The sequence below is a fragment of the Leishmania infantum genome, chromosome 25 (assembly GCF_000002875.2).
Source record: "Leishmania infantum JPCM5 genome chromosome 25".
Classification (NCBI taxonomy): domain Eukaryota; phylum Euglenozoa; class Kinetoplastea; order Trypanosomatida; family Trypanosomatidae; genus Leishmania; species Leishmania infantum.
This window is the reverse complement of record NC_009409.2, coordinates 826,235-840,283: the sequence shown is the minus strand read 5'-3', so window position 1 is coordinate 840,283 and position 14,049 is coordinate 826,235. Positions and strand designations below refer to the sequence as shown.

General features: G+C 60.4%; 6 protein-coding genes across 6 annotated transcripts; all 6 read right to left on the bottom strand.

The window, feature by feature from the left end:
- Positions 1-628: 628 nt before the first annotated feature.
- LINJ_25_2430 (conserved hypothetical protein) lies at positions 629-1,066 on the bottom strand (the record flags this gene model as incomplete). The annotated part of the gene is made up of 1 exon (XM_001466236.1): positions 629-1,066. One exon carries the CDS (start codon positions 1,064-1,066, stop codon positions 629-631), a length of 438 nt encoding a protein of 145 aa, XP_001466273.1.
- A 967-nt stretch (positions 1,067-2,033) lies between these two features.
- On the bottom strand, positions 2,034-3,767 carry LINJ_25_2420 (conserved hypothetical protein; the record flags this gene model as incomplete). The annotated part of the gene is made up of 1 exon (XM_001466235.1): positions 2,034-3,767. One exon carries the CDS (start codon positions 3,765-3,767, stop codon positions 2,034-2,036), a length of 1,734 nt encoding a protein of 577 aa, XP_001466272.1.
- Positions 3,768-4,762: 995 nt separating this feature from the next.
- On the bottom strand, positions 4,763-6,754 carry LINJ_25_2410 (conserved hypothetical protein; the record flags this gene model as incomplete). Its single annotated transcript, XM_001466234.1, has 1 exon — positions 4,763-6,754. The coding sequence occupies one exon, from the start codon at positions 6,752-6,754 to the stop codon at positions 4,763-4,765; it is 1,992 nt and encodes a 663-aa protein (XP_001466271.1).
- Positions 6,755-7,682: 928 nt separating this feature from the next.
- Positions 7,683-8,573, bottom strand: LINJ_25_2400 (conserved hypothetical protein; the record flags this gene model as incomplete). Its single annotated transcript, XM_001466233.1, has 1 exon — positions 7,683-8,573. One exon carries the CDS (start codon positions 8,571-8,573, stop codon positions 7,683-7,685), a length of 891 nt encoding a protein of 296 aa, XP_001466270.1.
- A 2,074-nt stretch (positions 8,574-10,647) lies between these two features.
- LINJ_25_2390 (conserved hypothetical protein) lies at positions 10,648-11,631 on the bottom strand (the record flags this gene model as incomplete). Its single annotated transcript, XM_001466232.1, has 1 exon — positions 10,648-11,631. The coding sequence occupies one exon, from the start codon at positions 11,629-11,631 to the stop codon at positions 10,648-10,650; it is 984 nt and encodes a 327-aa protein (XP_001466269.1).
- A 2,013-nt stretch (positions 11,632-13,644) lies between these two features.
- Positions 13,645-14,004, bottom strand: LINJ_25_2380 (conserved hypothetical protein; the record flags this gene model as incomplete). Its single annotated transcript, XM_001466231.1, has 1 exon — positions 13,645-14,004. One exon carries the CDS (start codon positions 14,002-14,004, stop codon positions 13,645-13,647), a length of 360 nt encoding a protein of 119 aa, XP_001466268.1.
- Between the last annotated feature and the right edge of the window lie 45 nt (positions 14,005-14,049).

The following is a 14,049-nucleotide window of genomic DNA, read 5'->3' as shown; positions in this document are numbered from 1 at the left end:
TCACGTCCATCAGGGTCATGAAAACACGTACTCACAAACAGACCCTTGAAGACAGAGCGAGTCGCGATGCGACTGACGCGTGTGCAGCCCCACTGGCCTCTGTCATCAACTTACGCACCGCCCGCTCTCAACCTGTGATCGTGGCGGCAGCCGCACTCTGTCGGTTCTGCTGCTCCTCTCACCTCTTTTATCAACTCGGTCCCGCCAGCAGAAGTGAACGGCACTCGGCGATGGAGGAGGGGACAAAAAGACACGCCACAGTTGCAACAGCATACGTTTCCGCACACGCCAGAAGAGAGAAGGTGCGCACTAGAACGAGCCGACAGGGACGAGGATGGGCGGCGGGTCGCAGCGTCCGTACGTACGAGCGAGGGAAGGAGGACGGTATAGCGCACACCCAATGGTGACATGCCACGCCGACGATACGCCACTCGCATCACAACAATCATCGCAGAGCACACAGCACAGCACCTTCGCAGAGAGCCGCATGCCTCGACTGCTTGCCTCCGTTCGAACCAGCTGACCTGCTTCGTCTCCTCGCGCGCCACTCGGCGAGGCTTCTTCGTGTCTCGGTCAGCACACATGCGCACAGGCCCACTTCGGTCGCCACTGTCCCACCGCCTGTTCTTCATGCGGTCGCAGCCCGCGGCTTGGCTTTTGGCAAGGCTGGAGAAGCGTCTGCCGTCTTCTTGGACGGCGCTGACGCCTCACGTGCCGCCTTCTTCGCCGCCTCGTACTGCTGGTAGTAGTCGTACACCTCCGTGTCATCCGCGTACTTGAGAGCCGGGTCTGGGTGCTGATACCAGTTCGGGACAAAGAGCACGAGACACACCACCGTCGCCGCGCACACACCGATGACAGTGACGAGCACGCAGCCCATCCAGTACGCGATCGGAAAGGAGACGGCCAGTGACCCCCACAAAATGCACTGGAACATGTCTGCGCAATACCCCTGATCCCGAAGCGACATGGGTGAGAAGAGACCAGCTACCCAGCGTGCGGCGGGGTGCACCTTGCTCAGAGCCGGCGCAACGGGATGCGCTTCGGGTGTGGCGGCGGCCTCCATGAACAGCACACAGAAAGCACGGCGCTCAACGCCGGTGGCAGAAGTGAGATGAACACAACAGAGACAACAGCGGGAAATAGTGGGCGGATAGCGGGCGCTGCGACTGCTGTCGCCACGAAGAGAGAAAACAATGGAATCCAGACTTTAGTGGGCACGCGCACACGCAAAGGCACCATGCACAGGCAGAGAGAGTGTGACGCAGCAGGAGTAGAAGCCGCATCCGTCACGGGCCACATTGGAAAGTAGCAGCATCAGCAGCAGCAGAGGTAGAGCGAGACCAAGAAGGCGCGTGAAAGAGAGGGAGAGAGGGAAACAGAGGGATGAAAAGAGGGAGAAAAGAGTGGTGCAAAGGGGTGAGCGGAGAGTGGGAGATAGACACAGCGGATGCACCGACCGCTAGTGGCTCTCAACGCCACTGTGCACCACCACAAACCAAGATGCGATGAAGACACGAACCAGCAGATGCGATCGGCGTTGGACGTCTGCCTGCCGCGGTGCGAGTCCACGCAGCACATCGCCGAAGAGTAGAATTTCGATAAAGAGTGGAGATGATGAAAGGTCACAAGGGAAGCAAAAGAGCAAGAGAACTCCAACGATATACACAGGCCTGAGAAGACACGCCCATATCTCCTCCAACGATGTACGTCACCTTTCCCCTATGCGCTTCCTACATGCCCGTCAAACCGTTGGTGTTGCTCCTGATGATAGTTGTGGAAGCAAAGGCAGAAGAGAAAGGAGAAAAGGGAGCCATGAACGGGAGAGGATCGAGGAGAGGGCACGTACGTCCTGAACCAGCTGTGTCCACACACATGCGTTGTTACGCACTGCATTGTCAGAAACTCAGCCCGGAGAGCAGGTGTCCTCCCCCACAGAGCTGTAACCGCGAGCCCCATCGCCACCTTCACCGTCTCACCGCCTCGCGGTCACCCCCGCGCCCCACCCCCACGACGCTCTGTTCCCTCCTCTGCTACTTCATCTTCTTCGCATACTTGACGCGGTAGATGGAAATCCAGTGCAGTATCGCAGTCACGGCGTTCTGATGAAAGGCTACCTCCGTGGAGAAGGATACGGTAGTGGCTGTGCTGCCGCTGCCACCAGCACCGCCACCACTGTTAGGGGAGCCAAAGACAGCTTGCGCGTCAGAGAAAGCCTCTGTCTCCTCTACGTCGTACTGCGGAACGTTGCGCCGCATGAGTACAGCCGCAAACGTCAAGGCCAGCACCCGCTCGTTCACCCCATTCACCTCCTGGTTCACCAGAAGGCCGCAGCACAGGTCAAGTATCCAGAGCAGGATGCCGCGAAGGTACGGCGGCATGCCCTGCATGTATCCGACGGGGTCGCAGTTGAAGAAGGACGAGTCGAAGACCGCGATGTCCATCTGCGCCAGCCAGATGAGGATGGCCCCCATGATGACCGCTGGCGGTGACCGCTGCAGCACCTCTGGCAAGCGCGTCGCGCTGTTGGGGAAGAGGGCCTCGGCAGTAGCGACGTTGGATGAGCCCAGCTTATCTGAGCCTGGGGCGTAGCGCGCTGGCTGTGCAGAGGACACCGGCGGCTGGTACTGGCGCGAAAGCGGCGCCTTCTTGGCGTCTGGCAGCGAGGCCCAATAGCTGGAGATTGTCGCGGCCATGTTCATCTGATCGCTCAGCGCCTTCGTCAGGCGCATCGTCTCTGACATGACGAGCTCATTGTGGGTACGGTAGTTGACGGCCTTGCCAAGAAGCAGATGCACAACGGCGGGGCTGGTGTACCCCTGCTGCCGAATGAACGCGTGCTTCAACACCTGCAGCATGAGAGGGGCAGTGTACTCCCCGAGGGGGGACTCCAGCACCGTCAGTGGAAGGCACCCTGGTAGACACTGCTTGAACAGGTCCTGCTTCGGCGAAATGACCGCGAAGGTCACAAAGTACTTGAGGATGCCGTTCACGGAGAGCACCAACACCTGCTCATACTCCCACAACACAGCGTGCGGGGGCTGTTGCATAACAAGGCGCACGTCCACGGACTCCCCACGGTGCAGCTCCGCCTTCTCCAGCTTCGCCTCCATGAACTTGTCTTCCGCCCGCACGCCGTCAATGACAGTCTGCGTCTGCGCGATCGAGACCGTGAAAGGATGCGAGCCGTTGTTCTGCACGGTGACCGTCGCAGTGAACGCCTGCGCGTTCTCAGCGATGTCGTCGACGCAGTTGCCCACAAACCGAGAGTGCGGGTTCGTCACGCTCATTTTCGGCACGTACTTGAGCGTGGGCAGGACACGGCGCAGCTGCGCCAGTCCGATCGGGTCGTCGTGGTTTGTGCGCGGAATAACGTTGGACGCCTTCGCCTGCAGCTCCGTTGTGAGCACGTCAAAGGCGAGTCGCTGGCACCGCGCCGCCCAGGCACCGCTAGCGTTGACGCAAAGTTTTCGAATGCTGCTCAGCACTGACTCAGGAATGTCCTGGTCCGGGTACATGTAGCCGTAGAGGAACGGGTTGATCTGGGAAGAGTGGAAGGAGTCGAGGCGCTCCTGCGCCTTTTGTATTGCCTTGGCGTCTGAAGGCGGCGGCTGTGTGTGGATGCTGCTGCGTCGTGCGCTGAGAAAGCACTCCGCCAGCTCGCCCGTGGTGAGGGCATAGCGCGCCGAAGGCGGTGTCAGCACCGCCACGTTGGTGCTCACACTCACCACAGGAGGGAGGCTGCTGAAGTCGTCAGGGACAGACATGAGGGTCAACAGTGCAACGAGATGGGCCGCCAAAGGGGAAGGTGAGTGCGAGGAAACAAAAAGTGGCGAATCGCGAGAGAGGCGCACACACGCACGCACACGCAGCGCAGAGGAGTTATGCGTAACCCCGCGTAGCAGGTGTGAAGCGCAGCCGTGCAATGAGTGGGTGGGCGGTCCAAGGAGAGTCTCGGCTTCGCACAGAGATGCACACAGAGACACACAGAGACGAAGAGAGAGAGCCAAGCGCGCAAGCCTCCCGGTGAACAATCTTCCCTCGCACGCTATCCTTCGTTGCCTGCAGCACTTGTGCAGTAGTCGCACACTACCGCGTTGTTATCGTGCTTCGGCGCACTCGGCCCATGAGAATGTGCGAGGCAAAAAGAGGTGAGTGCCAGTGCACCAACGGCGGTGCCACGGCACGGCCGCGTGAAGCGGGCAGAGAAAAGGAATAGACAACATCGCAGGTGAGCGGTAGAGAGAGTGAGAGGGGAGGGAGAAAGAGGCAAGAGGAGCAGTAGCACCGTTGCTGCGGGTGCGGTAGCCACGCGCTGGCAGCACCGAGTGCGCCTCATCGCCTGCACAGCCCAGACACACCGACATGGAGACGTCGCTCTTCTCGTGTTGGGAGAACGACGGCGCTAGAGAGGCGCGGGGCTTGGGGGAGGGGGGAGGTAGATCCTGCGCAGCGAGCCTCACCCGCCCCCTCCCCCTTGCATCCCCGCCTCGCCGCTACACATCAACACGCATGCGCGCGTGTGCTGCCACTTAAGTAGTCATCTGGCTTCCACGGTTGTTGCGCACGGAAGTGCGCGGGAGCAACCCCATGTGCACGCCTCTCGCTTTATCACATTGGCGCGTGATGCAGCCGTCGTCGTACAAGCCGGTACAGAGTTGGGAGAGGAGACAAAGAGAGACGAGGAAGACAGGGAAGGAAGGAGAGATCGGAGGAGGTGCTCACCATACGCGCATATGCACGTGCATATCGGGCATGTCTCCTACTCGTGGGTGCCGTCCTGGGCATTGGACAGCTTGAGCAGTTCGTCGTTCAGGAAGGTGATGCTCTCAGAGAAGGTTATCAGCTGGCTCCCGTGTGGATCGATCTGCTCCACCATGGACTCCACTGCCTCCTCCGACTTGCTCGGGTCCAGCTCACGCACGATGGAAGCGAACTCGAATCTGTTGACAATGCCGTTCTGGTCTTTGTCGTGCCGCCGGAATATCTTCACGTAAGGCTCCAAGAAGCGCACGTGCCCGTCCAGCTGGAAGTCTAGAAGCAGCCGCACAAAGTCCTTGCACGGCAGCTGCGAGTGCGCCGCCGTCGGCGACAGCCTCACATCATCCTTGTTGCCTCGCTGCAGCTTTGGCAGGGACCGGCGGCGGAGGTACTCATGGATGATGGCCGTGATGAGGGCAGAGTCGGCCGCGTTGTACATGTAGTTGACCACCTCCCTCCACGCGCCCTCTGCCACCGTGCCGCGCATCACCTGCTGAAGTGCGTTGCTCAGCTCCACCACACCGCTGAGCGGCCGCTTCGCCTGGATGTGCTTGCGCAGCAACTCCTTCACCGTCTGGCGCACGTGCTGCTGGACGAAGCGGAACTCCTCATCGATCTCGTTGCGCAATATCTTGCCAAACACGGCTACGTCGTTGTCCTCCGGCGCGTAGCGCCTCACGGCCTCCACGATGGCGGTGGCCCACTCGAGGATAATATCCCGCAGCCCATACTTTTGGTTCAGGCAGGTGTACATGTGCTGCTCCAGCGTTTCGCGCGGCAGCTGGTTCTGCTTGCACTTGTCGTCGTACTTGACCTTGGAGGTGTAGATGTCTTCGATGATTTCCTTCAGCTGCCGAAGCGACAGCACCTTCGTGAAGCTCGACCTCCGTGCTTTGGGCTCTGAAGACGGCCGCTGAGATCGCCGCGTGAGCCCAGCCGGCGGCAGTGGCTGCGGAGAGGCGCCTATCCGGCTCGCGTCCATGTGGGTGGTGTGCCCCGTGCGCGTCAGTGGGGTCGCTCCAAGCGACGCGCGCACACCCGAACCAGCGCCATGCGGTGCCTCCTCCCTCTCGCGCCGCGAGTTTTCCCCTTCGATCGACGGACCCTGTGCCGCACTTTCTGGGAAGCACTCGATAAGGGAGCGGATGTCTTCCATCGCGTCCTGCATGTCCCGCTTCATGTGCGCCAGCCTGCTATCACGATCTTGCAGTATACGGCGCCAGTGCATGTCGTACTGATCCATCATGGCCGACTCGTAGCGCAGCAGCGTCTGCAGCTGTCGGCCGAGAACGTCGTGACCATCCTTGAATGCGCTCCGTATGACATCACCGAAGCAGAACTCGTAGAGGAGGCGCCGCGCCTTGAGCACTTCGCCCTCCTGCGCGAACGCGTCGTCCTCCGCCGCCGTCAAACACGTGACGTGCTGCACGATGCGGTTCATGTAATCAAAGAACTCCTGCGTCGTGGAGGCATCTTGGCGGCTGACATCGGCGAAGAGGCTCTCGATGCCTGCCGAGTCCGTCGGCTTCCAGTACGCGCGGTCCGCCGACGCCATCTCAACGGCAGCATCGATGTCACGGTTGACAGCGCCGCCCTCCTCAACTTCCTCTCTCGGATCAGCAAGGGCGGTGCCATTTAAGCAGGTGAGGGCGGGAAGCCGCATGATCAGCTGCTCCTCCGCCTCCGCCGCCGGTGCTGGAAGGGTCACGGAGAGGGAGGTGAGCCGCGGCAGCGACTGCAGACCGTCCAGAATGCGGTGAACGCCCCCAAGAGGGTTGGAGCTGAGGTCGAGTGCTTCCAGCTTGGTCAGTGATGACAGGTCCATTGGGAGGTCACGGAGTTCGTTGTGCGACACGTTCAGGCAACGCAAGCGCGGCATCTTCGCCAGGAGAGGCACCAAAGCATCGAGCGAAGTCAAGCGCATGCCGGAAAGCGACAACTCTGCTGCATCCAGCCTGTCGCGGATGATGTTCTCCGCCTTGAAGGACGGCATCGCGGCAGCACTTCGCCTCTCTTCTCTCGCACGCTCTCCAATGGCACAACACGGAAGATGCGTGCGTGTGCGCGCAGCGGTAGATGGCGCGCTCGATCCGGGCAGTCGACTCGAGCGTGAACGCCTTGATATTGGATTGCTGCTTGATGGCGTGTGCGTTTGCAGATGAGCCCTCAGTCAGCACACGCGCGCTTTCGGCTATGTGCGGTGGTGAGTGTGCTGCGTGCGCGAAGGTGGGCCCGATCAGTAGAGGCACACGTGCACGTAATGGAGGAGATGGACAACGGCGCTGGAGGGTGGAGACGGAGCGACAGAGAGAGAGAGAGCAAGGGAGGCGGCGGAAGATGAAATAAGGGAGAGACGACGGGAAGACACTGTCGTACCGTCCCCGCCCCTCCCCTTCCCGCTGAGAACGCTCTCGGGAGGGAAGACGACGAGATTAGAGCACGTTGGTCTGTAGACGCGCAGACGAGAAGAATTGGGCATCGGCGAGTGGGTACAGAAGCATTCATATCGTTATCCTCTGCCCTCTCGTCCTCCTCCTCTCTCCTTCGCGGCCCCTCGTCGATGTGTTTTCTCTTTTTGGCGGCGGTCATCGTCATTGAGAAGGCCAGGGCGCCGTCAGCGCAACTGCCGCGGCACGGCCACGCAGCAGCAGCAGCAGCAACGGTCCACGAATACACATGACGCCATCCTATCCCCACGCGGCTGTCCACGTGGCTCTCCTCAACAGTACGCGCCGTCTGCCTCATGTTGAAGCTGTGCTGCGCATCGCAGCACAAACGGAAATAGCAAAGCATGCACACTACCATGGCAACGCAGTCGCCCAGCACTGCTGAAGGCGTGTGCGCCAATGGGCGGACACGAGCGCACATACCACCTAGAGCCTCATTGCGTCTCGGTGACAAGTTTCAGTGAGCTATCCCCCTCAAGTGGCGGGTGAGGCGGCGTCGTCCGTCGCGGTCCCCACACGTGGCGGCTCTTTGGCGACGTAGAAGTACAGCGGCACCAACGACTGCGTCGTGATGTGCTGGCGGCAGAACGGGCACACGGCCTCCTGCGGGTTCGACTGGATCCACTCAGCGATGCACCGCCAACAAAAGATGTGGCCGCAGTTCGTCGCAGTTGGGCACTTGCGATTGCTCAGGCACAGCATGCACTTCCCGGGCCGCGCGTCCTCGGCATCCTCGTCGCTGCTGGTGATGACGGCTGCCTCAGTCGACCGCTTCGCCTCGCGCGACGTGCGCTCCTTGCTGTAACGCCAAAGGCGCACGACCAGCTCTACCAGCAGCACGAGGCCCAGAACAAAGTACGAGCCCGGAGCACCATCGCTGTCCTGCAAGGCCCGCGACGGCTTCAGGCTCAGGAACCGTACCCGCACGATGCGATGTGGAAGCGTGCCGAAGCGCTCGAAGAGAAACAGCGCGCAAAGTACTGCCTTCTTCAGCACCTCCTCAACATCGGCCGTGGACATGTCAGGGAAGAGCTTGCGGGCCACCATGAACACCGCCGTCGGCTCGACAAGTTGCAGCACAGCGAGCAGGAACACGCGCGCCGGCCCGACCGGCTGCCACGGATGCGCCTTGACCACGGGCAGCAGGTCACAAAACTCCTGCCCGAGCGTCTGCACTCGAGACATCGAAAAGAGTGTGTAGAGGGAGCAGGCTATTGCGGGGATGTGTGTATCGTACTTGTTCGTGAGCTGTGCACCGATGGTATTCATCATTAACTCTGTGATCGGTCGTGCGATTTGCGTGTCGCTGATGTGCGCATCCTTGTACAAGGAACGCAGAATGAAAGGGGCAGTGGCCGTCTGCATGTTTCTTCTGTCACAGGAAGAAGGCAGCACTAAGTACGGGGGAGAGGGGACGAGGGCCTACACTGCGGCGCAACACGCGATTGGGGCGTGTGTGTGGGCCTCTCTGCTTTCAGATCCGCAGTGGGTGGGTGGGTGGGTGGGGGAAGAAAAAGAGAAGGGGATGCGCGGTAGATATGTACTGACGCACAGAGGTGTCTATGCGTCACTGTTATAATATTCGTGATAGTGAGCCGCACGGGGTGGAGGGGGCGGGGCAGGGCAACGAGTGCGCGTCCGAGGCTTTGAGAAGCGGAGCAGCGCACGTCCAAAGTGCGAGCGGGTGGCGGCGGCGGAGGAGACACCGGCACAAAGAGAGAGAAAGCTGAGGGAGTGGAGCGCCGCCATCATTCGAGAGAGGTGGTGGCACACAGGATAGCGGGTATGCCGCGATGAGGCACTGCAGCTGAATGGCCCCGATCCCTTTCAGGAGATTGCCGCCTCCCGCGAGCGTGTTCACACGCCGGCGTATCGGGGGAAGAGCGGCGGCTGCACAGAAACGACGACAAAGTGGGCGGGTGCTCGCGTTTCTCTTCGAATCGCAGACTGCCACGCACGCACATGTACACATCAAAATACGCGCCCCCTGCATGCGGCTCAAGCCGAGACTTCGGTACTCGCGAAGGAGCTGAGAGCAGGTGCGGTGTAGGGAGCCGCATATGCACGGCGTTGTTGGTCAGCTTGTATGACGAGAGAGCGAGGAAGCAACCCAGGTGAAAAAGTGGCGGTCGGTGGGGCGGCATACGATCAGTAAAAAGAAAGGAATGTGAGAGAGCCCGCGCGGAGCACACAGAAGCACCGTCAAGCGCGCGCGTGACGCTGTTTTCTTCCTTCCGCCAACGTGTCCGTTTCGCTGCTGTGCAACGCGAGGTCAACGCTGCACCCCCCGGGTCTGCCACAGGGCCCCTCCCCCTCGCATCGCGCGGTGCGGAGCAGCCGTAGACACGCGCGCCACAGCAACGCGCCGGCCCGGTCATCTCAGCACGGCCCCCGCCTCAAAGGCAACGCACCCGCCCGCATCCCAGGTCGCCTCGCAGCCGCCCCAGCCATGCTGGTTGCCACGTGGTGCATATCCCTCGCGGGGCGCCTGAGCCGCCCCGCACCACTAAGCAGCGAGGGCCGGGTGGGATACGTCCCAGCCACGTCGGCACACTCTGCCCGTCATATGGATGGCGCACGCGTGTGCAGTGCTGCAGGTCGCTCCGGTGCAACGCCGTCCACCGTCGGACCGCCGACGTGAGTGGCGCTGAGTCTCTCCGACTCCCCAACGTCGCAGGCGCTTGGCCCTCTCACCACGAGAAGGGGCTGTGCATTGGCCGGAATAGGGGAGGGGAGGGGCTGCCCGGCTTCGCCACGCACCGAGTGGGGAGAGGGGGTGGGTGCACAGAGCCCTGAGAGACGACTCGCTGAGGTGTCCTGCGCCGCTAGCGACGTAGATACAAGAAAACAGCAGCACCCACACACACGCGCCGCGACCCTTCAGCGGCAGCGAACACGCACGTATACGTTCTCACTCCACTATATAGATCAAGCACCGCATGCGATTCACGGCATTGGTAGATGCGGTACAGAACAGATGAAAACAGCGGGAAAAGGAATGGGGAAGAGGTGAAAGCAGTCCCTCTTCCACCGGCCTTGTGCCTGTGTGTGTTGGGGGTGGGAGAGGGGCCCTCCTCCGTGAGCATCAGGGCAGAAGGCAGACAGCGATGTCTTTAAGGCAGCGAGGCACATCGCTTTCTCTCCCACCCCTCTCTCTCGCTCTTCTACGCTCTCGAGCGCACAAATAGACGCGTACCGATCATTAGCCTCGCCGTATGGCGAAGGGCGTGTGGAAGTGTGTGCGCAGAGCACAAGAGCGAAGTCGGCACTTCGACGCCCCCATTCGTGTGTGTAACAACCAAAAAGGAAAAGGCTTCCTTTGGTTTTCCTCCTGACGTGCGACACTTGTGTGTAGGTGTGCACGTCGGCAGCAGCATCATTGCGAGGTGAGAAAACGTTACGAGGGATGCAGCTCATCATTCCCACAGTACTGCCCCTTTCATGAGTGTGAGGCATCGCCGCCGTCGCAGACAGTCGCATGTGGCGATGCGGCGTGGGTCGAGGTGGAAGGCGAAGGCGCATCGCATACGTCGTCGCAGCCACCCACCTCGATCACCACCTCCGTGCGTGCGTCTCCGCAAGTCATCTCCTCCTCACGCCAGCCGGTCAGCGCAGCCCACACGTTCGCGAGCACACTGCCGTGCGTAAAGACGTTCTCTTCCAGGTCCTTTGCTGCGTCGCCGGAGGTAAGGTTTCGCGAGATGAGGTAGGTGTGGTAGACTGCCAGCGACCACACCAGCAAGCCGAAGATGAAAGAAAGCACAATTAAAATGAGCTCCAGGCCGTACGTGTCGATGAGGGCGGAGGTGAACGCGCTGGGGCCGTCCTCGATGACGGGTGTTGCCTTACTATGCCGGACAATGCGCTGCACAAAACTCTGAATGCCGCCGCAGAGTGCCGTAAATAACATCACAGAGAGCACCCAGACGAGTGCAAAGTAAGACCGGTAGTTCTTCGCACCGATGCACGTGCCCGTCCACGGGCAGTGGTGATCGCGGCGAGCCACACACTGATCACAGTAGCGGCAGTGCACCCCGCGATAGGGCCGGTAGATATTGCAGCTATAGCACCATTTCATCTCTAGCCGGGCTTGATGGACATAACCGTTTTGGTCCACGTACTCGCGCTCACGCCACAGCGACTCGTGCGGAGGCGCGTCAGGTGGTGGGGGCGGCTGCCGCGGCTTGACGCCTGGGTCCGACAAGCCGCACAGAAGCAGCGCCGCAACTGAAATCAGCGCCGTCACCCCAACGATGACGCGAGCGGCCATGATCTCGTTTGTGAAGAATACAAACACGAGAGAGCAGACCGAGATGAGCACCACGCTCAACGTCATGATGCGCCAGTCGGGGCCAACAAAGATGCGGCCATTCAAGAAGACCTTAATGTTCCCATTGCGCCTTGGCGGCGCAGTGAGTGGCATTCACGTCGAGCCGAGCTCAAAAAGGGCGCGCGCCAGCACACAACACGTAAGTCGTCCATACGCCAAAACCCACCCCACCCGGCCCACCCTTCTCACTCACTCCCTCTCTCTTCAAGCCAAAAGGAGAGCGAGGGCAGTTAGGAGGGGAGGAGAGGATGCGGGGGAGCAAGGAGCGACGCACAGCACGAGAAAGACGGAGGGGGGAAGGAGGCGGCAGTGGTGCGTGCCACGACACAGAGAAGAGCACGACGCAACAAACAGCAAACGGAAAAGGAGGAGGCGTGTACACGGCACGTGGTTCCGGAGCAACAAAACACGAAAATCAACGCATACAAACGTATTACACAACGCTCTGCTTGTATGCGTCCTTGTGAGTGGGTGGGTCAGTGAAAGCACACCACCAACTCCTCCCCGTCGATGTGATAAATCTGCCCGCCTCTCTCCTCCTGTCGAACGACCTCCAATGCAGCGCTAATCAAGCGTGGGAGGAGGCCGAAAAGAGCACAGCGGAGGGAGGTATGAGCTCCTCTGACGCACGCGCGCCGCCACAAACGCCACAACGCACGGATTGAAATAAGAGGTAAAATGATAGAGCTAGCAGAGTGCGTAACAGTGTAGCCTTCTTACTTTTTTCGTTGGCCGCCAGCGCGCCCGTCACCTGATGGGGAGACGAGGCAGGAGACACCGAGAGAGACTGGCACACACACACACGGTAACGTAAAGCGCAGTTGGTGATACGAGTAAGCAAAAGTGGAAGGGGGAGGGGGCTGCGTCACCAGGAAGAGAACGAAACAATGACGGACGAGAGCGACAACGCAAAGAAAGGTACAGCGGGAAAACACAGCGCAGAAGGGGACGAGGCGGAGACCACAACGGTGTACAGAAAATGCGTCCAACGCTGCTCTTGGTGGCTTGTAAGAATGCACAGGCAAGGGCGAAAAGAAGGGAGCGATGCCGAGGAAGGTGTGTGTGAGTGCACTACCGAAGAGAGCGACAGGAGGGAGGGAGGGGGTAGAAGAGCACACGTCGATTCAGCACACGGAAAGGGAGGGGGTACTCGGGCAGCAACAGCGCGCGGGGAGGCGCACCAGCGGTACGGTCTGTGGCGCACGTATCGCTGTATCTCGTGAGCAGCACAAACTGGTGAGTGGCGGAGAGCTTTAGTGTTGTATCTTACTTTGTGACACTGAGAGAGCGGGTGCTAGTGGAGGCCAAGAGAGGGGATGGTGGGAGGCGAGTAGTGTCAAATACGTAGCGGGTGCACAGGCTAATGCTCTACTTGATGAGGTTGGCTTTCATCTACAGGCGCACGCACGCACGCTGAGCAATCGGCGCGGGCCAAAGAGAGACAGGAAAAAGAAGGTAACGATGGACGGCAAGCAACACGAAGGGTGTATCAGCAGAGGGGGGGTCCTCTGGAAGCACTGCAGTGAGCGGCGGCAGTAATGGGAAGAGGAGTGAAAAGGTGGGCGGTGGCATGGTCGCCAAGCGCGTGCTTTTAGGTGCACATGCGTGGCTGGAGAAGGAGCATCAGTGATATCTGTGTGGAAAGGGGCGGCGGTGTGCTATCTGTACAACTCATTGTCCACCACCTCGCCGCCCCCTCCCTCTGCTCGCTTTACTCAAGGCGGCAAAGAGGGATGGGGCGGCGAGATGGTGGTCACTGTTAGAGCGAAAGCGGACAACGGAAAGGTGAACGTGAGCGACACGGCAGCAACGGCCACACAAGCGCTAACACGCATACGCAAACGTTTGCACACAGACGCACAGCAGCAGCTGCAGCGCCACTGTCATTCCTCAACTTTGCACCTTGGAAGGCACGGGTGCACACCGCTACGGGTGCCGCCCTTCGTCCCCTCGTCTGTCGGCACGCAAGCACCGCAATGGAGAGCGGTGCCTCAGGCCACGATCGTGCAGAGCGACGGTGGACGTTTTTGATGCACGGTGCGAAGAACATGTGGGCATGAGCAAAGTCGCGGTCGGCACCCAACAAGTACATCAGCGGCGTGGCACTCATGACTCAGCGATAGAGAAGTAGTCGCAGAAGTGCTCGCCCATGTGGTCCTCTCGCTGCCAGTGCAGCCGGTACACGTTGCGTACCTTGAAGCCATACTTCACGAGACTAGCCTCGATGTTGACAATTTGGTTCAGAGTCCACGGTAGGCACAGAACGCGCTTCTCACCACTCGCTTGCGCCGCCTCGTCCTCCATCATCTCCTCCAGCACCTGCCGCACATGGCCCCAGCCAATACGTGCCTCGCCCTTCGTCGCCGACAACTTTGTAGGGTTGTAGACGCAGCGGAGCTCATACGGGAGGAGTGCTTGCATGATGGCGGCTCCCCACCCCACATCAGCACCAGCCGGGTACAGCATCGGTGGCTCTGCAGAGCTGTTGCGCAATATGTCGAGGAAGCGATG